Source organism: Mesoplodon densirostris, chromosome 19 (genome assembly GCF_025265405.1).
Source record: "Mesoplodon densirostris isolate mMesDen1 chromosome 19, mMesDen1 primary haplotype, whole genome shotgun sequence".
Classification (NCBI taxonomy): Eukaryota; Metazoa; Chordata; class Mammalia; order Artiodactyla; family Ziphiidae; genus Mesoplodon; species Mesoplodon densirostris.
Genome location: NC_082679.1, coordinates 16081118 through 16101193, shown reverse-complemented (window position 1 = coordinate 16101193; position 20076 = coordinate 16081118). Strand labels below are relative to the sequence as shown.

Below are 20076 nucleotides of genomic sequence, written 5' to 3'. Positions count from 1 at the left end.
CCATGGCCCCAGGCAACCACTAATCTGGCTCTGTCACTGTAGATTAGCTTTGCCTGTTCTAGAATTTCTATAAGTGAAATCACATAGCATGTATTATTTTGTGTCCAGCTTGTTTCAATAAAGGCTGTTTATTTTCTATAGAGTCTATTTATGTTTACAAGTGTGTCATAGTTTATACGTCGTGTTGTAGATAACTATGGAAAAGCATAAACCACGCTATTTCAGATGTAGTTGAACTCAAAATGAACTGAGTTTTTAACATGTCTTTTCCCACTTCTGAAATGTTTACTTTAAAAAGCATAAAGACCCTCAGACTAGCTTTTCATTATTGAGATGTCTTTAACAATTCACTGTGTCCCTATGGAGAACTCTAAATCCAACCCAAGGAGGAGGCTTGTTTATACTTTGACACCAGCTTGAACCATCTTCTGTCACTTACACACACCCCTCCACTTCCCTTTCTGAAAAAGTCCAGTCCCTTTGTGTCCAATGGAGATCACTTAACAAGCTCAGCCTAGGCTGGAATAAAAAGGACAATTGGGATATTATGTCTTGCAGGTGTAGGAAAAGGGTGTTGAGAAGACTCTCACACTAGCTGTCCCCTCAGCTCAAAGGGTAGAGCATCAGGTTCCATAGGGTCCAAATCTCCTGCCACCTGATCATAGATTCCTCTTGCATCCTCATACCTGTCTTCAGGCCAGTAGAGGTCACAGGAGCCCTGACAAGCAAAGGTGGAGTTAGAACCATAGAGAGATGCTCTGTGGGTCATCATTGCAGCTCTGGGGGATACAACCTCCTGCTCTACTTCATAGAAAAAAATGTTTTAGCTTCCAATTATGGGGGAAATTCCAACATAAACAAAGAGGAGAGTGATTATTATGTAGCCCCGTGAGCCCATCACTTAGTTTCAACAATATCAACCTTTGGTCAATCTTTATTTATCTATATCTCTATCTTCTCATCCCCCCACAACTGGATTATTTTTAAGCAAGTCCAAAATATCTTGTGATTTCTGTCAAAAAATAATTTAAATGTCAGACATTTGAACTTTTAGTTAGCCCACGATATCAGATATGGGAATTGTGGAATGTGAGTCTTGATTCTGTCAGTCTTATGAATGTCCAAAACATTCCCTCATCAAAATAGAAGAGATAAAAGACCATGTAGGGTGGTCGCTACTGGGGATGTGCTTTCCCTAGATTTGGGAGAAAATGGTTCTTTTTGATCAGTAAACTTTAGAGCAGACTTGCCCACGGGCCAAATATGGCCCACTGTACTTTTTATTGACTAAGAATAGTTTTACATTTTTTAATTGCTGGGAAAATATCAAAAAAAGAATGATGCTTGTGACATGTGAAAATTATATTAATTTCAAATTTCAGTGCCCCAAAATAAAGCTTTATTGGAACTTAGCCACAATTGTTTGTTTATCTATTGTCTATTGCTGTTTTTATGGCAGAGTGAGTAGTTTCTAGAAAGACACTATATCCTGCAAAGCCCAAAATATTTACTATGTGGCCCTTTTCAGAAAGTGTTCAGACTGCATCTGTGCTTTAGAGGGCACGTGTGGTTCAGCACCATGGACAGCATTGTGCACTTTATTTCCACCTTTGTGGGGAGAACAGTTCCCCATCTGGACAAAATTACAGAGGGAAATCCTTGGCCCACTATAGCCAGAGCATTAGTCAAGGCCACACAGAAAGTAGGGGTTCTGCCCCACCTCCCTTACAGAAGGTGGGGCTTAGTTTGTGGCCAAGGTCCCTGTCGGCTGCTTTTGCCTGCCCAGCCACAATCTTCACTTCCCTCTGTGCTCTCCATCCCTCTTCCACTCTCAGCCCAGTGGATTGAATAGGGCTGGCCCCTACTCCCTGATGCCATGGGTGGACACTGATTCAGACTTGTCCAATTAGCATGTTCTACTCCCCACTTCAGTTGTTCAGCAATGAGTATGATCCAAACTAAACCAATAAGTGTCTGCGTTGGGGCTTTGGAGCTGTTGAAAAAGAGGCATTCCCTTTATTGGAAGGTTTCTAATCTAATAGGATACAAACCTGAATTTGTTAGAGACATCTTTAGAGAGGAAATTCTGGGTGGGCCTGAAGACATTTCTATCCCTTGACTTTTCCACTGAGTGGGCCAAAAAATTATTTCTCTATATCTCTCTGCTTAACCAGTATAGTGGAGATGGCTAATTATCCAATCAAATACATACCTTCCTTCTTCCACAGTAACAGAATTGTAGTAGGGGATATAGCTGCCAAATAGGCTGCATTTCTCAGACTCCTTTGCAGTTAGGTGTGACCATGTCCATATTCTCACCAGTGGAGTAAGAGCAGGATGCACTGTTTCCGGGCCTGTACCATAAGTCAGGGGTGTGCCTCTACCATGCTCTCTTTTCCCCTTTCCCACCAGTTGAAACCCCCAGGGAACTGTCCCATCCATGTAAACTTGGTCAACTTACTAGAGGATAGCAGAGGAACACAACAGAAAGAACTTGGGTTCCAGAATAACCACATGCAGCAGGGCCACTCACCTCTGACTGCTGTGTGAGAAAGAAATAGACTGTCTCGTTTAGGCCACTGGATTATGGCTAAGGCCTCTTTACTACAGCAGCTAGCTTACCCTAATTAATACAAGCAGTAGGAGGTGGGTTTCTAGCACCAGCCAAGAAATATCTGCTGATACAAATCTCCTCACCATTGGTACTTCATCGTAGACGGGTCCCCAGGCCCCAGACGGGGCATACAGTCTTTCCAGCTCATCATACACGTGCCCAGGAAAAGCCATTTTCTCCTCCTTAAGACCTGTGACACCTGGAAGGGAGAGATGATCAGGGCACCAGGTCCAGATGTCAGGGTTACCTATGGCGGGGGGGGGTTCCACTCTGCTCACCACTCACCTCGGGGATAAGACACCTCCTCCAGCGTGGGGGGCAGCTGGGGGCTGAAGTCCCTCATGGAGTGGTAATATGGCTCTACATCTGTTGTGCTGACCTGTCAATGCCCCCCCCCAAAAAAAACAGATAAAGTCTTTTCCATCCTTTGACTTCATCATTCCTGGAAAGGGCAATGATTAACGTGAAGCTAAAAGTGGAATTTTAGTCACTGTCAATTCCCTGTCAGGGGGATGTCAGGACCACCCCCACTCACCATGGAGCTTCGAGTGTCACGGTCTCCAGTCCACTGGCTCTCCTCGTATTCATTCCTGACTCGGTCTTCCTCCGACCTTCCAGGATGGAGGCATGGAGGCAGCTGGGTGTCGACCCTCTGACAGCTGTCTCCCTCAAACCTCCTCCCCAGAGTCTTCCTTACAGAAAAATATCCCCACTTACCCTGCCTCTGTCTTCTCTGAGATGCCTGAGGGAAGTAGGAAAAAAGGGGTCAGAAACATGCTCCTCGAGCCCACCTGGCCCTGGGATACCTTCAATATGCAGCCAACCCAGGGCTCCCATCACCCTTGGGCCTCCGTCCCGGCAGGTCCCTCCTCACCCTCAGCAAGACGCTTCAGTCTCCGCTGCCAGAGGAATCCCCCGACACAGGAGGCGTTAGAAAGCAGCAGAAGACCCCCAACAGCAAACAGCACAGGCAGCAGGGGCAGTTTTGAGGGTCCTGTGGGGACAATTGGTTTTAGACTTCCATTGGGGTTCTCTGAAAAAGCCTGTCCCTGACCAAGCAAAGTCCTTCTCCTAGGTCAGGAAAGCAGATGGGCAGGGGTTTCCATGTCCGCTCCTTTTGCCACCCCAGGGAAGGTGGCTCCTTTCTCAAATCAGGCCATTAGCAGGGTTCTACCTTTGCCCAAGCCCCTTGTATGGACTCAAGCAGGAATTTTAGCTCTTTAGCTGGGCATTCAAGACCTTCTATGATCTGGCCTCTTTCCATGTCCCCACTCTTGCTCACAAACTATTGACCCTCCAGCCACATAAAACTAACCACTGGCTGTTTCCAGAATCACTGAGACAAACCCACACTTCTAAGCTTTCGAATAGTCAAGTGTCTGTCTTTAAATGTCCTTTCATCTCAAGCAAACTTCTATTCTCCCTTCAAACTCCATCTTGAATGACTTCCTCTTTGCACAAACTTCCATCCCAGACAATATCAGAATCCTCTGCTATATCCCTGAGGACAGGACTAAGTCCCTCTCAGTAGACATCTGCTTAGCACTCATTTCCCCAACTTCTGCTAACAGGACTCATTTTCCTTTGACGGTGGTTACTCCCTGCTCTCAGTCTGAATGGCTCCCCAGGACTCTGTGGAGGACACATGGCCTGACCTGGCCAATAAGAGCATCCATCCCTCTTCCCACGGTGACCAGTTCAGAGACTGGCATTTAACCTAAGGTGGATTTTTGCAAGGACATCTAGGACACTCTTCTGCTAGCTGCTAAGAAGTGAAATAAAAGCTGAAGGTGTGGGAGGACTCTTTGCCTTCTTAAGAGAAGAACCTGAGAAGGAGTTGAAGGCAAAGTTGAGAGAGTGAGAAACTGACCCTTGGTGAAAAATTTGAGCACCTGAATCCAGGCACACTAAGAGGTTTCAATTACATAAGCCAAGCCATTCTTTTTATTGTCAACAACAGCTGAATTTCTGTCACTTGCAACCTTCTCATACTCTAAAGGGGATTATTTGCAAAATTTTATATATATATATATATATATATATTTGCAAAATGATCATAATTGTCTCCCTATATGCATACCCTTGAGATTTTCCCTTCCACACTGACTCTGAATTGAGCCATGTCACTTGCTTCAGCCAATGAGACAGAATCAGAAGCTTGAAAAGTGCCTGTAAATTGGACCTTGCCCTCTCCTGCTGCTCTTGGGATTCCAGTGACCACCTCCATGTCTGGAATCCCTCCTCCATGTGAACAAGCCAAGGAGACACATGCGGCCCACTTACCTCCATTGTCCCAACCAAGAGCCAGATTGTCAGACGTGTGAGGAGGGGCCCCCCTAGACCAGCCAATCCCAGCAGAGCTGCTACATGACTAGAGCCCAGACCAGAACTGTTCAGCCACTCATAGAATCACAAGAAATAATGTTTGTTGCTGTAAGTGCGCATATTTGGAGTGGTTTGTTACGCAGCAAAAGCCAACTGACACAGGCTCTGCACAGGGCATGGAATCAGCTAGTTTTTCGTTTTGCTTTGTTTTTCAGAATTAAACTGAATTAGGAAGAGAGAAAATTTATCACATCCAGGTAAGAGGAAGAGCTAAGGATATGAGTGAGGGCCTACAGGGCAGAGCTAAGCCTTAAAGGGCTGTGGCCACAAGGAAGAGGAGGTGGGGTTAGAGACCAGAAAGTTTTTTCCAGGAGAGAGAGGGTGTTTGGGGATTGAGGACTTGCCTGCAGGCTGCTCTGTGGGAAGCTGGTAGTCAGGTTCTCCAGAAGGTTGGTCTAGACCTGGGAGGTGAATATAGAGAATGCAAATTAACACCATTAATCTGAGATAAGCCTTAAATATTTCTCAGCCTCCTATTGAGCTTTGCAACCCATTTTGAGACTCATGGGAACTAATTTATGACTTCTTAGGAATATTTCAAAGAGAACTGGAAACTGCTGATGATAATGACAATACTATTAATAGCCATGCTAATGCTAATGATAATAATGCTAATAATAAAAATAATAAATTATTGATGAGTGCTTTATGGTGTGGAAGGTTCTTTTAACCTGAATTGTCAATTTTGGGGATTAATCAAAAAAGATGCTGGGTTCTCAGGATGCCTTAATAGAGGTATAAGTTCTAGAGCAAGGGAGGTAAGTATAGTACTACTTTATGCTTTAGTGCTTAAAGGGAAAACTGGAATGGAGGTGGGGGGAAGGGGAGGGAAGATTGTAGGGATGGGAAAGAGTCCTTACTGCCATGAGGAAAAAGGCTGCTCTGTCAGGAAGGGAAAGACAGAAAAAGGGAGCTTTCATGGGGCAAAGTAAACAGAAGAGCAGGGGGCATTTCGTTAAATTAGCATCTACATAGCACTTACTTTGTACAGGGCCCTGTTCTAAGAGTTTTAGATATATTTTATTTAATCCTCACAACTGTCTAAGATAGACCTTATTTTCAGAAACTGAGATACAGAGGCTGGAGATACACCTTATCTTTAGAGCCTGAGGCTCAAAGATTATATTGAATCTTAAGTGACTTGCCTAAGGTCTCACATCTAGGAAGTTGCAGAGCTGGGACTTGAACCCAGGTTTGTCTGAACCAGGCTCTGTGTGATTAGCCACTACACTGTAGTGTCTACCAGAGTCAAAATGTTCTCAGTCTTATAAGAATTTATCCATGTCATCAAGTTGCTGAATTTATTGACATAAAATTGTTTGTAATACTTCCTAATTTCCTTTAATGTCTGTAGGATCAGTGGTAATGTCCCCCTTTTCAATCCTGATATTGTTTAAGTGACGTCTTCTCTCTTTTTTGCCTTGATTAGCTTTATAAACATTACTGAACTTTTCAACAAATCAGCTTTTGGTTTCATTGATTTTTCTTTATTGTTTTTTGATTTTCTAGTTCATCAATTTCTGCTCTTTATTATGTCCTTCCTTCTGTCTACTTTGGATTTGGATTTAATTTGTCTTTCTTTTTCTAGTTTCTTAAGATGGAAACTTAGAGAGACCATTTGAAGACTTTTAAAAAAAATCTAATATGAGCACTTAATGCTATAAGTTTCTTGCTAAGCACTGCTTTAGCTGCACCCCACAATTTTCATGTTTTCATTTTAATTCAATTCAAATTCTCTTATAATTTCCTTTGTGTCATCAGTGACATTTCAAGAGTAGAGTCTAGTGGCAAAAACTAGTCTTTGGAGTTCATCTGCCTGAGTTTAAATCTGAGTTGAACTACTTCTCTGTAGTTCCTTCCACCTGTGCGAGTTTTGACAGTTTGTTTAACCTCTCTGGGCCTCAGTTTCTCCATCTGCAAAAAGGGAATAATAGTATTGACTTCACTATACCACCCTATAAGTTCTCTGAGGAATTTTGCAACCTGCCCAAGAATGTCCCTTCCCACCTGGAGTGGTGACTGAGATCTGGGACCCTTTGTCAGCTAGTCCACTGTCACCCAGGGCATTGCTGGCCAGCAACCAGACCCTGTATCGTGTAGAAGGCTGCAGCCCAGTCAGTGTGAAGGTGGTGGCCTGGGGTGGTAGGACATTCATGTAGAGGAACCCTGGAGTCCCCAGAGCCTCATACCTGCATGAAACGGAGGGCAGTCATTCAGGGAGGTGTCCCAGTCCTATTGGCTACCACCCCTTCCTGCCATGACAGGGACCCACCTGACTTGGAAACTTTGTGGCAAGCCCCCATCAAAGCCAGGCTTCCACTCCAGCCCCACCGAGTATGGGGTCATGCTCACGACCTTCAATCCCAGTGGCGGATCAGGGCGGCCTTTGAGGTAAGGGATGGGGGACATAGTCAGAGGATACAGAAGGATTCTGAAAGATTCCTTCCAGATTCCTTAAGCATGATTTTAAATATACAGTCGATTCTCATTATTCATGGTGGTCATGTTCTCTAAAGTCACTGTGAACCCTCAACAAGCAAATACCAAACCACTGCTTCTAGGGGAAATGCAGGCTTAGATTCCCACGAGCCTCTAGTCACATTTTCATCAACCAATTAATACATGATCTTGTATTATGCATGTTTCTGCTTAAAGACATCTTATTTAATATATCGTGTTGATTCATTAACATTGAACTCACAGCCAGTGGTGCTATAACTCACACCTGAACGAAGCTTATCCAACACAAGTATTTTCTCCAAATGGCACACCACAGACTTCTTGAGCTTAGGAACACCAGACAGCACTTTAGTGCTGTGCTTGGGGGCCATTTTATTTAGCAAAATCACTAACAAAAAGCACGAAGGTGCAAAATATGAGTGCTGTAAGAAAGCAGAGTGTTGTCTTGCTCCACCTCAGCTGAGAATGTACTCATTGGGTGACTCAAACTTTTCACCCGCTCTGTACAGTCCCCTGAATGTCTGAGAGAGCAGCATGAGTATTGATTTGAGGGTTATGAATAAATTTTAGCAAGCAGGCAAATGCGCAAATACAGACTCCACAAATAAGGAGGATTGACTGTATAATATGTTTCTTGTAGTGGATTTTTGTCCCTATCTCATATCCATTCCCCTCATTTCTTCTGGTTACAGAACCCTGAATATCCATTGGAGAACCACTCGCCCACATTCTCAGGCCACGTGCTTCTGATGGAAGTGACTTCACTCCTTGTAGGATGGACATGTGACTAGGCCTAGCCAACAGAAGCAATAATCAGATCAGGTTGCCTTCCCCTCACCACTGATTGGATCAGGGATGGGCTGGGAGCCAAGTGGAACCAATGGATCTTAATTCTAGTACTTTCACACCACTGTTAGGAAGCCTTACTTTATTGTAAAGCTTCTCACAGTGGTTGTTAGATGTCTAACAGACATCTCACAATAAGGCCAACACAGAGAAAAGCAGTCCTGAGAGATGGGGAGTTCTTGATGACAGCTGAACCTAGATCCAGCGACTCCTGAAAATCTACTTTTCAGTTACTTGGGCCAATAAGAAACCCCCTCCATGTTTTCCTTTGTTGTGGGTTTCCCTGAAAAATCCAGTCTCCGTTGGGATTTCGGGGCAGGCAAAAACTCCATCCTCATTCCCGAACACTTCTCAGGTTTCAGGAACACTGCCATTCTGAGAGCAACCAGAAACTTGGGGATTGACCTAGGGGAGCACCCTCCCAACACCCTCAGAGCCCCCTCCCACCATACTGATGCTGACGAGTTGAATATCGGTGTGGTCCGAGCCGAGGGGGTTGGTGGCTGTGCACGTGAAGAGGGCATAATCCTGGGCTGCAGACACGTTGGCAATGGTCAGGAGGCTGCTGTGGACACCACTCTGGTGGTATGTGTGCTCTGTGTACCTGGAGAGAAGGTGTGGCAGGGACTCAGGGAGGGTGATTGGGGCTGGGGGATCAAAGTTAGGGCTGGACTGCTACCTGGCTGGGCCTGGGCTCACCTGGGATCCTGGAGATCCAGAGGGACCCCGTTTTTGGTCCAAGTGAAGACGACATTGGGGACACCTCGGGCACGACAGTGGAGGGTGGCAGAACTGGCGCTGTCTCCAGCTGCAGCCACTTTAGTTAGAGGAGACGGATGCTCCACGTGGGGGGCAACTAGAGGGGTTGGAGGTCAACGTGAGGCGTATGGAAGGACATGATATGTGGATTTAGTGGCAGGCGTTGAAGTTAGGGCTTTGGTTGTTACTCACATCTGACAACAAGACGGACCAGCCCTCTGGCTGGAGGTGCCACCCCATTGTCCACAATGCACTGGTAAGCACCAGCCTGGGTCAACTTGGCATGGTGAATCCGAAGACGCCCTGTGGACCCCTTTGATATCTTCTCCATGTCATCCAGGCTCTGGTCCTCCTCCTCTTCTCCCTGGAGGCACAAGACTCAGGAGATGGTCCCCAAGTCTGGCCCCAGCTCCATTATCCTCCAAACTGGGTCCCCTCTGTAGCCTCATTCTCCCACTCACAATCACCCTTCCTAGCAAAGAAAAAATTCCTGCTGTCATCCACCCATGCACCCATCCATCCATTTATCCAACCATTCATGCATGGATCCATCCATTCATCCACCAATCCAGCCAACCACTCACCCAAACATTTATTCAACCATTCATGCTTGGAACCATCTACCCACCCATCCATCCATGTATTTAACCATCCTATCCATCGATTCATTCATTTATCCATACATCCATCAACCTCCCATTCCATCCATTCACCCATTCACCCATTCATTCATCCAACCAGCTGTTTTCCTTCTACCTGTCCATTCACCCTTCCATCTCTCAACCCATCCACCCCATCTATTTCCTCATAGACACACACACCAATAAATACATGCATCTGTTCATCAATGCATCTAGCTACCTATTTATCCATCTCTCCATCTCTCCATTGACCTGTGCACTCACCCATCCATGCATCCATCCATTTACCCATTATCCTTCCACAGACATCTTTTCCACTGATGGTGTATCTATCCATCCATCTACTCTCTAGTCTAATCTACTCATTCCTCTCATCAATCATCTAACTGCCCATTTATTGATCCATTTATCCAGTCATTCACTTGTTCATTTGTCCATCTGTTCTTCCATCCACTCATTCATCCACCCACCTATTCATCCACCCATCTACCTATCCATCCATATATCCACCCACCTGCCCACCCACTCACCTGGTTATCTATTCACTCATCCACCCATCCATCTGCCATTCAGCAGTTAGTTCTTGGAGCATGCCCGGACAAGTACATAGTTATAGAGGGTCATGTAGACGTGACCCCTCCTCCCAAGGAACTCACAGTCAGGAAATCACATCCCCTCAGCCCCCTCGATTTACCAAAGGTTGGATCCTTACCAGCCTCTCCCAGTTGAACATCTCAGGAAGGATGGGATTGGCATCAACAGTGCAGACTATGTCCACAGAGCCCCCAATATTCACTTCAGTGGGGTCTTGGAGAATTCGGATGATGGGAGCATCTAGGGAAGGGTGGAGCTTGGGGAAGGCACTTGGGCCCAGACAGGCCATGGTGGAAGAGGGCCCCAGGTGGGTGAGGTGTCTTAGAGGTGCCTGAGAAAGTCATGGGTGTGATAAAGTCTGCCTTTGGAGTAAAGTTCTCAAGGTTAATGAGGTTGTCCCCACCCTCTACTATACCACTGTAGTGACCAGAGTAGGTGCTGTGGACTTCCAGAATTGTGTGGTGGTGGGGCTTCCACAGTGGGCTTGGCTTCCTGATGGGAGTAGGTGGGCAGAGATTCTACATAGGGTCTCTCTAGTGGGCAGATTTCCAGAAGTGGACGTGGCTCCATCATAGTGGGGGCTCCCAGGATGGGTGAAAATCCCTGGGTGGGTGGAGCTTCCACAATGAGGAGACTCCACAGTGGGCAAGATTCCCTGGGTGGGTGTGGTTTCCATGGTGGGCGGGGCTCCCAAAACTCCCTAGTTGCCTAGGGTGATGAGGGGGCTCACAGTGTACGTCCAGCCTCACGAGAGCTTCAGCGGTGCCCTCTGAGTTCTGGCAGTGCAGCTGGTAGAGACCATCGTCAGCGCGGGTCACGTTCCATAGCTGCAGAGCTCCACCAGACAGGATACGATGCCGGGGGCCGCCAGCTGGGGGAAGTAAAGGTTGAGGGGCCTACCAGACCCTCCCGTCCTGGAGTCCCGGAGACCTGCGCTCCTCTTCATTCCCCTCCCCTGTACCTGGGCTGAGGCGGTAGCCGCGGAAGGTCCAGTTGAAGGCCTCCGGGGCGGGGTTGGCAGACACAGACACGGGTAGAAGTGCCTCGCCCTGCTCCACCGCGGTCACCACAAGCACCTGCTCACCCAGGAACTCTGGAGGGTCTGCGGAGGAGGCGCCGCTGGGAGTCAAGATTGTTAAGGTTCGGATCCGGGGAGGATTTGAGATCAGGTGCAGGCATGAAGTGTTAAAGTCGAGATCATGACTAGATTTTAAGGTTGTGGACAAGGTAGCAATTAAGTTCAGAGCTGAGATGGGGGTTAGGTTCAGGAGAAGCCAGAGTCAGTTTTAAGGATGGAAAGAGGGGTCGGGATAGGGGTGATGGTCAGGGGTAAGGATAGGGGACAAAAGGCAGGATGGGGGTTGGGCAGGATAGGAGCTGGTGCAGGGTCGGGTGTGAGGATAAAGGTCGGGAAAGTTTCAAAGTTTAGGATGGAAGTCAAAGACAGTATCAAGATGAAGACCCACGCAGTATAGGGTCAGGAGGGAATCAAGAGGGATGCCAGGCCTGCGCACGTACACAGCACGTTGAGGCGGTAGAACGCGCTCACGGTTTCCCGGAGCTCGGTGCTGTGGGCACGGCAGGTCACGCGGTGGCCGTGGTCGCGGGATGACATTCTCAGAAGGACGCTCCTAGCGGCGGCGGAGCCTTTGAATGGGGCACTCCGGGGCGTGGCGGCCACACCCTCCAGCCTGTGGACCGGGCAGGAAGTAGGACCAGAGCCAGAGTCTGGGTACTGGGTACTGGCAGGGGCGGGATTCTGACTGTCAAGGAGCGTGGCCAGAACCAGGGAGCGACGGGGCCACTCGCACTCTCACCTCTCCCCCTCCTTGTCCCACGACAAGTTGACCGGAGGGTTGCTGCTAACGCTGACGCACGTCAAGTTTAAGGCATCCCCGGGGCGCAGCGCCGACGCGTTGGCCAGGATCGTCACGTTAGTTGGGGGGACTTCGAGAGCCGGTGGGAGGAGCGAGGCTCAGAGGTGAGGAAGAGGCCGGGCAGTGACCCAGGCCCCGCCCAGCCCCGAGCGCGCAGGGGCTCTGCGGCATCCACCCCTCCCCCAGCCGGCCCCCACCCCCAAGCCACCAGCCATGGCTCCGGCTCAGCCCTCCCCCCCGGCCCGGCCGTGCGCCTCCTCACACTGCACCACAAGCTGCGTGAACGCGCTGAGCTGGCCGGCTTTGCACGTGAACTTGGCCTGGTTGTCCGACGGACCGGCGATCAGCACCAGTTCTCGGGAGAAGGTGCTCCCGGACTTCTCCAGACTTCCCAGCTGCACCCGCCGTGGCTCCTGGGGCGGCCGCGGCTCGGTCACTGTGCGCGAGTCCTGAGGGCCGAGACTTGATTGGGGGACCGCGGGGAGCCCTGTCATTCCCCGCGAGACGCCCCACTGGGTTGGCTGCCAGCCCAGATAAAGCTTTTGTGTGATGAGGCAAAGGCGCCACCTTCCGTGGGCACCAGCTAGGGTAGAGGAATGGGGACTGGAACTGAGCACATCCTACCGGAATCTCTCCCGCCGACTGGGCCCCCGGAGCCCCGAGATTTTGCTGTCTGATTCCGCCTCCAGTCCCACGCCTCACCACCCCCGCCCCCCCCCCCGCCTCCTCTGCTCTCTGGAGGCCCTCGGCCGACCCTCAGCCCCACTCCTCAAATTTCATTCCAGCTATGTGTATTTTACCAGACACCCTACGCCAGGAAACTCCCTTGGAATTCCCAAGCCTTTCCCAGAATTCCTTCCCTGTTGCCTATCCTTAGTTCTTTTTCTTAAACTCCCCACCTTCCTCAAAGATTTCCTTTGATCTTTCCCTTAATTCCATTGGCTGGTCGCAAATTTCTGAATCCTTCCCCAATATTCTCTTATTATCCTAATCTTTTACTAGAATCCTTTGTATTGTCCCAATTAGTGGTATTTCTCCAAAATTCCATCCAATTAAATGGAATTCAATTTCGTTCCTATAATGCCTAGTCTTTCCCCCAGAATTTCCACTAGATTCCTAATTTCCCAAGAGTCTCCCAGAATTCTGCCAGAATTTTAAAATTTTAATGGAATTTCAATTTCTTACCCTCAAGTCCCAAGAATTCAATTTAATATTAATGGATTTTTCAAATGTGCTGGAGGATTACTAGTCTTTCCCCCCAAATTTCTAGGCTTTGCCCACCATTGTCTTTTGTTTCTGGAATTCTTAGTCTTTCCCTAAAATTCCTGCCATTTCACCTGAATTCCAAGATTTCACCAGAATTTCCTTTAATTTTAATGAAATTAATTGCCTTTTCTCTAGAATTCCCAATCCGGATCCAGAATTCTTTCTTTTATTCTAGAATTCTCACTGTTTTCCCAGAATTTCCTCACTTTTTCTAAGGTCGCATTTAATTCTCATGGCGTTTGTCTTTTCCAGTTCCCTGCCGAAACTCAAAATCTCCAGTATTTTTCAAGAAATTCAGGTTTCCCAAGATTTCCCAAGAGGAGGAGAGAAGGGGCTTCATCTTTCCCCCACATTCCCAGCCACCCCACAACCCTTGCTTGGCACCAACCTTGTACCAGGTGAGGGAAGGGTCTGGATTGCCTCCAATGGCCAAACATACCAGCCTCACCCGGGTCCCAGCCCGGAGACGCTGCCCCTCTGGGGGGCCCTCAATCCATAGCTTCTGGGCAGGATCTGTGGGGAGATGCACGAAGAGTGGATTTTCTCTCCCGGCTGGGGCCTGAGGGTGGGGGTCTCTAAGGCATGGGGCACCCCCGGGTGAGGGTGGAGCCTCACATTTCACATTCAGGGTGAGTGACTTCTTGAAGGTCTCCTTGGTGAAGGCCTCACTAAAGGCCTCACATGTGAGGGTCAGACCATTGTCCTCCCGTCGCGCCAGGAATGTCAGGTTAGACATGGAGATGTGGCCACCATGCAGGCCCTGGCAGAGAGCGAGCTTCAGACTGGGGGAGTAGGGCACCCCCATCCATGGTACCAGTGACTTGGGTCAACCCCAGACCCCAGCAGGGACACATGAATCATCTCCACTCTCTCCTCTGTTAGACCCAGGAGGCCCTGGGCCCCAGTCCATGCTTGCTCCCCAGGCACCAAGGCATCCAAGCTGCCAGACCCCTCCTCTCCCAGATCCAGGAGTTGTGCCCTCAGCTCCCTCCTCCCTCAGACCCAGGAGCCTGGCCCCCGCCTCACATCCATGACTGTCTCCTCTGTGGGCAGCAGCTGCCGCCAGCCCAGCCACCATCGCAGTAGGACCCTTGGGCGACTGGACTTGGTGATGCAGGAGAGGGTCACGTTCTTGTTCTCAGACTGGGATGGAGATCCCAGGATGGTAATGGCACTGGGGGGAACTGCAGGGATGATGGACAGAGGAGAGACACTAAGCTGGGCTGCACAGCTCACAGATGAGCCCAGACAGAGAGGAGACTGGGGACAGATGATGAGGTCTTTGGCATCAGACAGGCATGATTTGGAGGCACAGACAGATGGTTCTCTGGGGCACAGACTGACAGATGGGCAGCTGGCACCGGGACTCACAGGTGACCTGAAGCTTGACCCCACGTTCCTGGATCCCTGTAGATACGCTGTTGTAGGCCTCGCAGCTGAGCCTCGCCCCATGGTCTTCCGGCCGCACGATCATCACTAACATGCTGCGGGCCACTGCCTGAGTGTGCTCTGTGCCCCAGGCTGTGGACACTGGCTGGCCGTTCTGGAGACAGGGACAGGCCTGGGCCAGCTCAGGGCCGGCTCCCAGCCCTCGCCCCTTCCCCCATCTCCAGACCTGCCTCTGCCTCACCTTCAGCCACTGCAGTGTGGCTAGTGGATTCCCGCCTCGGGCCATGCACAGCAGCTCCAAGTTCTGCCCTGCCTTCGCGTGCCCCTCGTCCAGGCCTGGCCACTCAATGACAGGGGGTCCTGGGGGGACTGGGGAACAGCAGTCACGGGCCTGGGGACTCCATGCATTCTTTCCAGGCCCCACAACCTGCCTCTGAACCCCTGTGTTTCCCCCTTGAGAGTCTGAGCCTTCCATGATCCCTGTGCTCCCCGCGCCCCCAATTCCTGCTCCCCATCCTTGGTGCCAACAGTTGACTCAGTTCCCCACTTACACAGAACATTCATGGTGATTGAAGCCTTGATAGGGGTGTCCAAAGCTGGGCTGGACCCCTCACAGACCAGTAACTGCCCGTTATCTGAGCTCTGGGGTGTCACCCTGGGGTGGGAAGTTGGGGTTCTAAAGTCAGAGTCATCATCTGAAATTTGGGAAGTCAAGGTGAAGAGGTGGGCATGCCAGCTCCCCACACCTGGCCTAAGTCTCTATGATGATTTCCTCTAGGATTTAGAGTTCCATGGAAGAGATTTCGGGGTCAACAGTGAGAACTGGGGTCCCAGAGGCCCACACCTGGCCAAAACCTTTGTACTTGATCCTCTGGAACTGGGATTCCATGAAGAAGTTTTAGAGCATCAGGGTGAAGAATTGGGTCCCGGATGTTCCTACCTGACCCAAGTTTCCATGCTTGAATCCCTAGGATATGGGGTTTTCATGGAGAAATTTGGGGATCAGTCTGTGGGGAGAGCACCCCAATTTCCATACCTGGCTGTGGCCTCTGTGGTGAAGAGTTTCTCCTGGGATCCCTCATTCACATTAGCAGAGATGTCAGAAATTGTTTGTCCACCTTGGGGTAACAAGAAGGCTGAAGGGGTGCGAGGTTTCCCCCAAGGTAGATTCTGGGGAGCATGGCCTGGAATTCCTCAGGGTGGACATACAACCCCTCCCTCCTGGTTCTGGAGGAGAAACACTATGTCCATTCCCTCCACACATTCCAGCCTCCCTGAATCCTGGAGTCCTCACTCAGGGCTGAGTCCTGGCCTGGGCCTCTCCCCTCCTCTCCTTTTTTTTTTTTTCTGGCTACGCCACCTGGCTTGCAGGGATCTTAGTTCCCTGACCAGAGATCAAAGCCGTGCTCCCTGCAGTGGAAGTGCGGAGTCCTAACCACTGGACCGCCAGGGAAGTCCCTCTCCCCTCCCCTCCTTGCTGTGTTGTATTACCCACCCCCATCACCTCCGCTTCTCTTTGCTGCACCAGAAGGACACCCGTATCTCTATCTGGAGCCTCAGCCTCTCCCCTGAGTCCCGGCCTAGCAGTCCCGTGAACTCCTCGGTACCTTTCCTGGATGTCCCCTCCCATCCACTGGGTCCCACACTGGCCTTTGCATCTCCCCAGGCCTGTTCCTGCATCCCATCTCAGGAGAACCCTGGGCAGGGACACATCCCCTCCCCACTCCAGGGGCTTCCCGCTGCCCCCATCAGTTCACCCACACTCACTCAGGAGGAAGGTGATGTCGGGTGCTGGCTTTGCATCCCCAGACACACAGCTGACCAAGTACTCCTGTCCAGCTACCCACGTGACCGTGCTCCCTGCCTCGGGGGTCAGCTGAAGCACCTTGGGGGGCACTGATGAGAAAGGGTCTGGGATAAGCCAGAAGCACCCAGAAGGATATGAGGACCTGGGCTTTGTGTCTCATTGCTCAGGAAATGAGTTCTGCACCCTGGGTCTAAGCAAGGGGGTGGTGGGGAACTGGGGGCTTGGACTCCTGGACCCTGGAGCTGGCGAGGGTGGAAGTCCAGAGTCATGGGCCCTGGAGGTCTCTCACCCGTACCCAGGATGGAGAGGATCACTCTGGGCGACACGAGCTCAGGGCCTGTTTCTGAGCGGCTGACCTGGCACTCATACCCTGCATCGTCGCTGAGGTCACATGCTTCGATACGCAGGTGGAATTCACCTGCAGGGAGGACCCCAGGTCAGGGCCGCAGTCAGCCTCTGGTGGTGGCTCAGAATCTCAGGCTCTTTCCCTTACCTTTCGTAGGGTCCCCTTGCAGGCGATACCGCGGGAAACTGGGGATCCTAGGATCAGGGCCTAGGAGCAGCCCATCTTTGGCCCATTGGACTGTGCTGCCAGGGGCGCTGACCCCACACCACAGCTCAGCGGCAGTGCCCTCCACCACTGTCAAGTTTTCAGGCAGAGCCCAGAAGCCTCGGGGGGCTGAGGCAGGGACTGGCATCTGGGCCAGGCCTGGGGACACAGAGGTGTCAGTAGGAGAGGGCAGAGGGTCTGCCTGGAGGATGTGGGTGGAAAATGAGGACCACCTGGCTCTGGTCACCGGCCAGGATCCCACTCACCTGTCATCAGCAGCCCCATGAAGAGCAGCGGCGTCCTGATGGGGAGCCTCAGAGCCATCCCAGGTCCTCTGCCTGTGGCTCCCACAGGGACCACTGCCCGTCTCCTGCGTCTGCCTCTGTCTTTCTCTGGGTCCCTTTCCATGTCTCCGTCTCTTACTTTTCTCTTTGTTTCTCTTTTTCTTCTTCTACTTCTCTGTTTTTCTCTCCTCCCAGGAGTCAGTCTCCCCTCCCCCACACTGTCTTTCTCTCTCTCTCTTCCTGCCCTAAGTCCCCTCTGATCTCCCTCCTGTATTCTCTCTATCGTGCTCTCCTGGTCTCAAGTTCCCTCTCTCTCTCTTCCTCTCTCTCTCTCTCTCTCTCTCAGTCTCTATCTCCTTCCCTGAAGTCAGTGTCTATTTCTCTTTCTTCTCCTGGTCCACTCCCACCCCTGGTCTCCTCTCACCACTCATAGCCCCTCAGGGAGGACCCACTGCTGAGTCGCGCAGGCCCCGGGAGCCCAGGAGAGCAAGGATGCAGTCAGTGGCAGAGCTGGGTCCAGTTCGCAGTCGAATCTCGTCCTCACACTGTTACCTCCCCCAGGCACCCTCCTGCGTCTCCAGCTTCAAGCCTCTGCCCAACAGGCTCCTTCCGGCACAGCTGGAGCAAGAAATCCCCTGTCAGCACATGCCAAGCACATTCCTCGGTGCCTCCCCAGCCCCCATGACCCCAAGGGCCTGGCTTGGGCCAGGGATAAAGGAGGAGCAGTTCAGACCCAGGAGGTCCCAGCTCAGCATGGGGAGCTGAGAGCTGGACCCAGCGTGGGGGTAAGACTCTTCGGCTCTTCCTACCCTGGTAACTGACCTTCAAGTCCCTTCCTTCTTTGAGTAGACATCCCCCTCTCAGTGACGTTAGGGGTCTCTGCTGAGGAGTGTGCAACAGTGTGTGAGAGGGAGTGGGAGAGTGCCGATATCTGTGTGCACACATATGTGTGAAGTGCTTGTGAGTGTGTGAGCATGCGTGTGAGCCTGGGGAAAGTGAGAGTGAGCTGTGATCTGTGGAAGTTTGTGCAGTGTGTGTGTAAATGTCTAAGGTGTTAAGTGTGCCTGGCAATCTGAGTGGGTAGGAGTGACAGGTAGGGTCCGAGGCCACAAGCACTGAGCCCAGTGTGGGAACACTTTGGCAAGGGCCTTGTGAGTTCTAGTTCACGTAGCCTCCCTCTAGCTCTTTCTGTCTCTTCTTGCCTTCTGGGTGTGTCTGTCTCTCTCCCTCCTTCAATCCATCTCGATTTATTTTCCTATCTTTCTCCATCGCTTTGAGACTCTCCCTCTCTGACTCAGTGTCTTTCTCCCCCCCTCTCTCTCCATTAGGTGGTTACATGTCAGCCAGCCTTTAACTCTGGCACTGTCTGTGCCTGTATGTTTCTCTGTTTTTCACTTTCTGTCTCTGTTCTCATCTCTATCTCTCCCCCACCCCATACTCTGTCTCTCACACACACCAGGAGCTCAATAAATATTTGTTCTCAGTCAGCCTTTGACTGTGTGTCTTTCTTTCATTTGTTTCTTCATCTCTGAGTCCTCCTGATTGTCACATCTTTGGATTTTATAACCATATGCTGGTTGGCCTGCCCTCCCCACTCCAGTGTGCGCATACACACCCACATGGGATAAGCTTCTTCTGCCCGCTTATCTCCTGCAGGAATTGGAACTGCTCGTTTTCTCTCTCTCTCCCCACTATGACCCCCATCTGGTCCTCATCCAGAAACAAGATGAGGCATCTGGCCTGAGTCCCCACACCTCCATCCTTGATGCTCCCTCTAATCTTTCTTCTTCCCTCCCATTCCTGACTCCTTGCCTCCTCCCACATTCCCTCTCCCAACACCCCTACACCTCCTGGGGAATGGGCTGGATGCAGAGCTGGAGGTTCTCTCACAGCGCCATCACCAGATGGTGTCCCTCGGGGCCAGGGCATAGAGCTGTCCATTGCTGGGACCTTTAATTAGCACAAACCTTCCACCCTCCACCTTGGATGTTTTCCTTCTCTGGATGCTCCTGGGACCTCAGGCTCTCCATCTTTCCATGCCTGTGGCCCCAGAGAGCCAGGAAGGGGAAGCAATGTCAGGTGTCTGGAAAAACAGCCTTACTACCTGACTTCCACCCCAAGACTCAGGAGTCCTGGACCCAAGCTCATCCTGTTTCAAAATCCAGGGGCTGGATCCCCAAAATAAAAGCCAAGAGTTCTAGAAGTCTGGGCCCCCAGGATCTACCCTCTCAGACTCAGGAGTCCAGGCCCATTCTTCCCAAGGACCTGGGAGTTCAGGCCTCCAATCCTTCCCCCCACCCCCGACCATGCACACACAGGACTTAGGGCAGATGTTCACTGTCTGTTGATTTTCAAATCCTCCTGGGCCTGAGTGGGGGTGGGAGAGAGATTGTTGGTTAAATCCACTGACTCTAAGATTTAAGGCCATATTTTCTGACCCAAGGTCATCCTTTCCCAACTGCACTCTGCTGCAGGCAGGGGACCTAGTTGAGTCCCCAACTCCTCAGAAACTTGGAGTTCAGGCCAGTAGCTTCTCAGTCCTCAGAAGTCTGAAGCCCTAGTCTTAGAATCCTGGGGATTCATGCCCCTGCTATTTAGGGACAC

The 20076-nt window shown here is 50.7% G+C and overlaps 1 protein-coding gene across 1 annotated transcript; it reads right to left on the bottom strand.

Annotated features, from left to right (window-relative positions):
• Positions 1-586: 586 nt before the first annotated feature.
• On the bottom strand, positions 587-19510 carry NPHS1 (NPHS1 adhesion molecule, nephrin). The gene is given in 29 exon segments (XM_060084803.1): positions 587-718; positions 2698-2813; positions 2900-2993; positions 3150-3225; positions 3332-3356; positions 3489-3608; positions 5344-5400; positions 7007-7188; positions 7272-7383; positions 8758-8909; positions 9005-9161; positions 9257-9428; positions 10418-10539; positions 11030-11170; positions 11261-11401; positions 11818-11990; positions 12117-12246; positions 12439-12625; positions 13831-13955; positions 14058-14202; positions 14469-14626; positions 14814-14985; positions 15073-15200; positions 15383-15486; positions 15868-15949; positions 16599-16727; positions 16934-17056; positions 17132-17347; positions 19447-19510. Coding segments are annotated over 29 exon segments (3735 nt in total).
• Between the last annotated feature and the right edge of the window lie 566 nt (positions 19511-20076).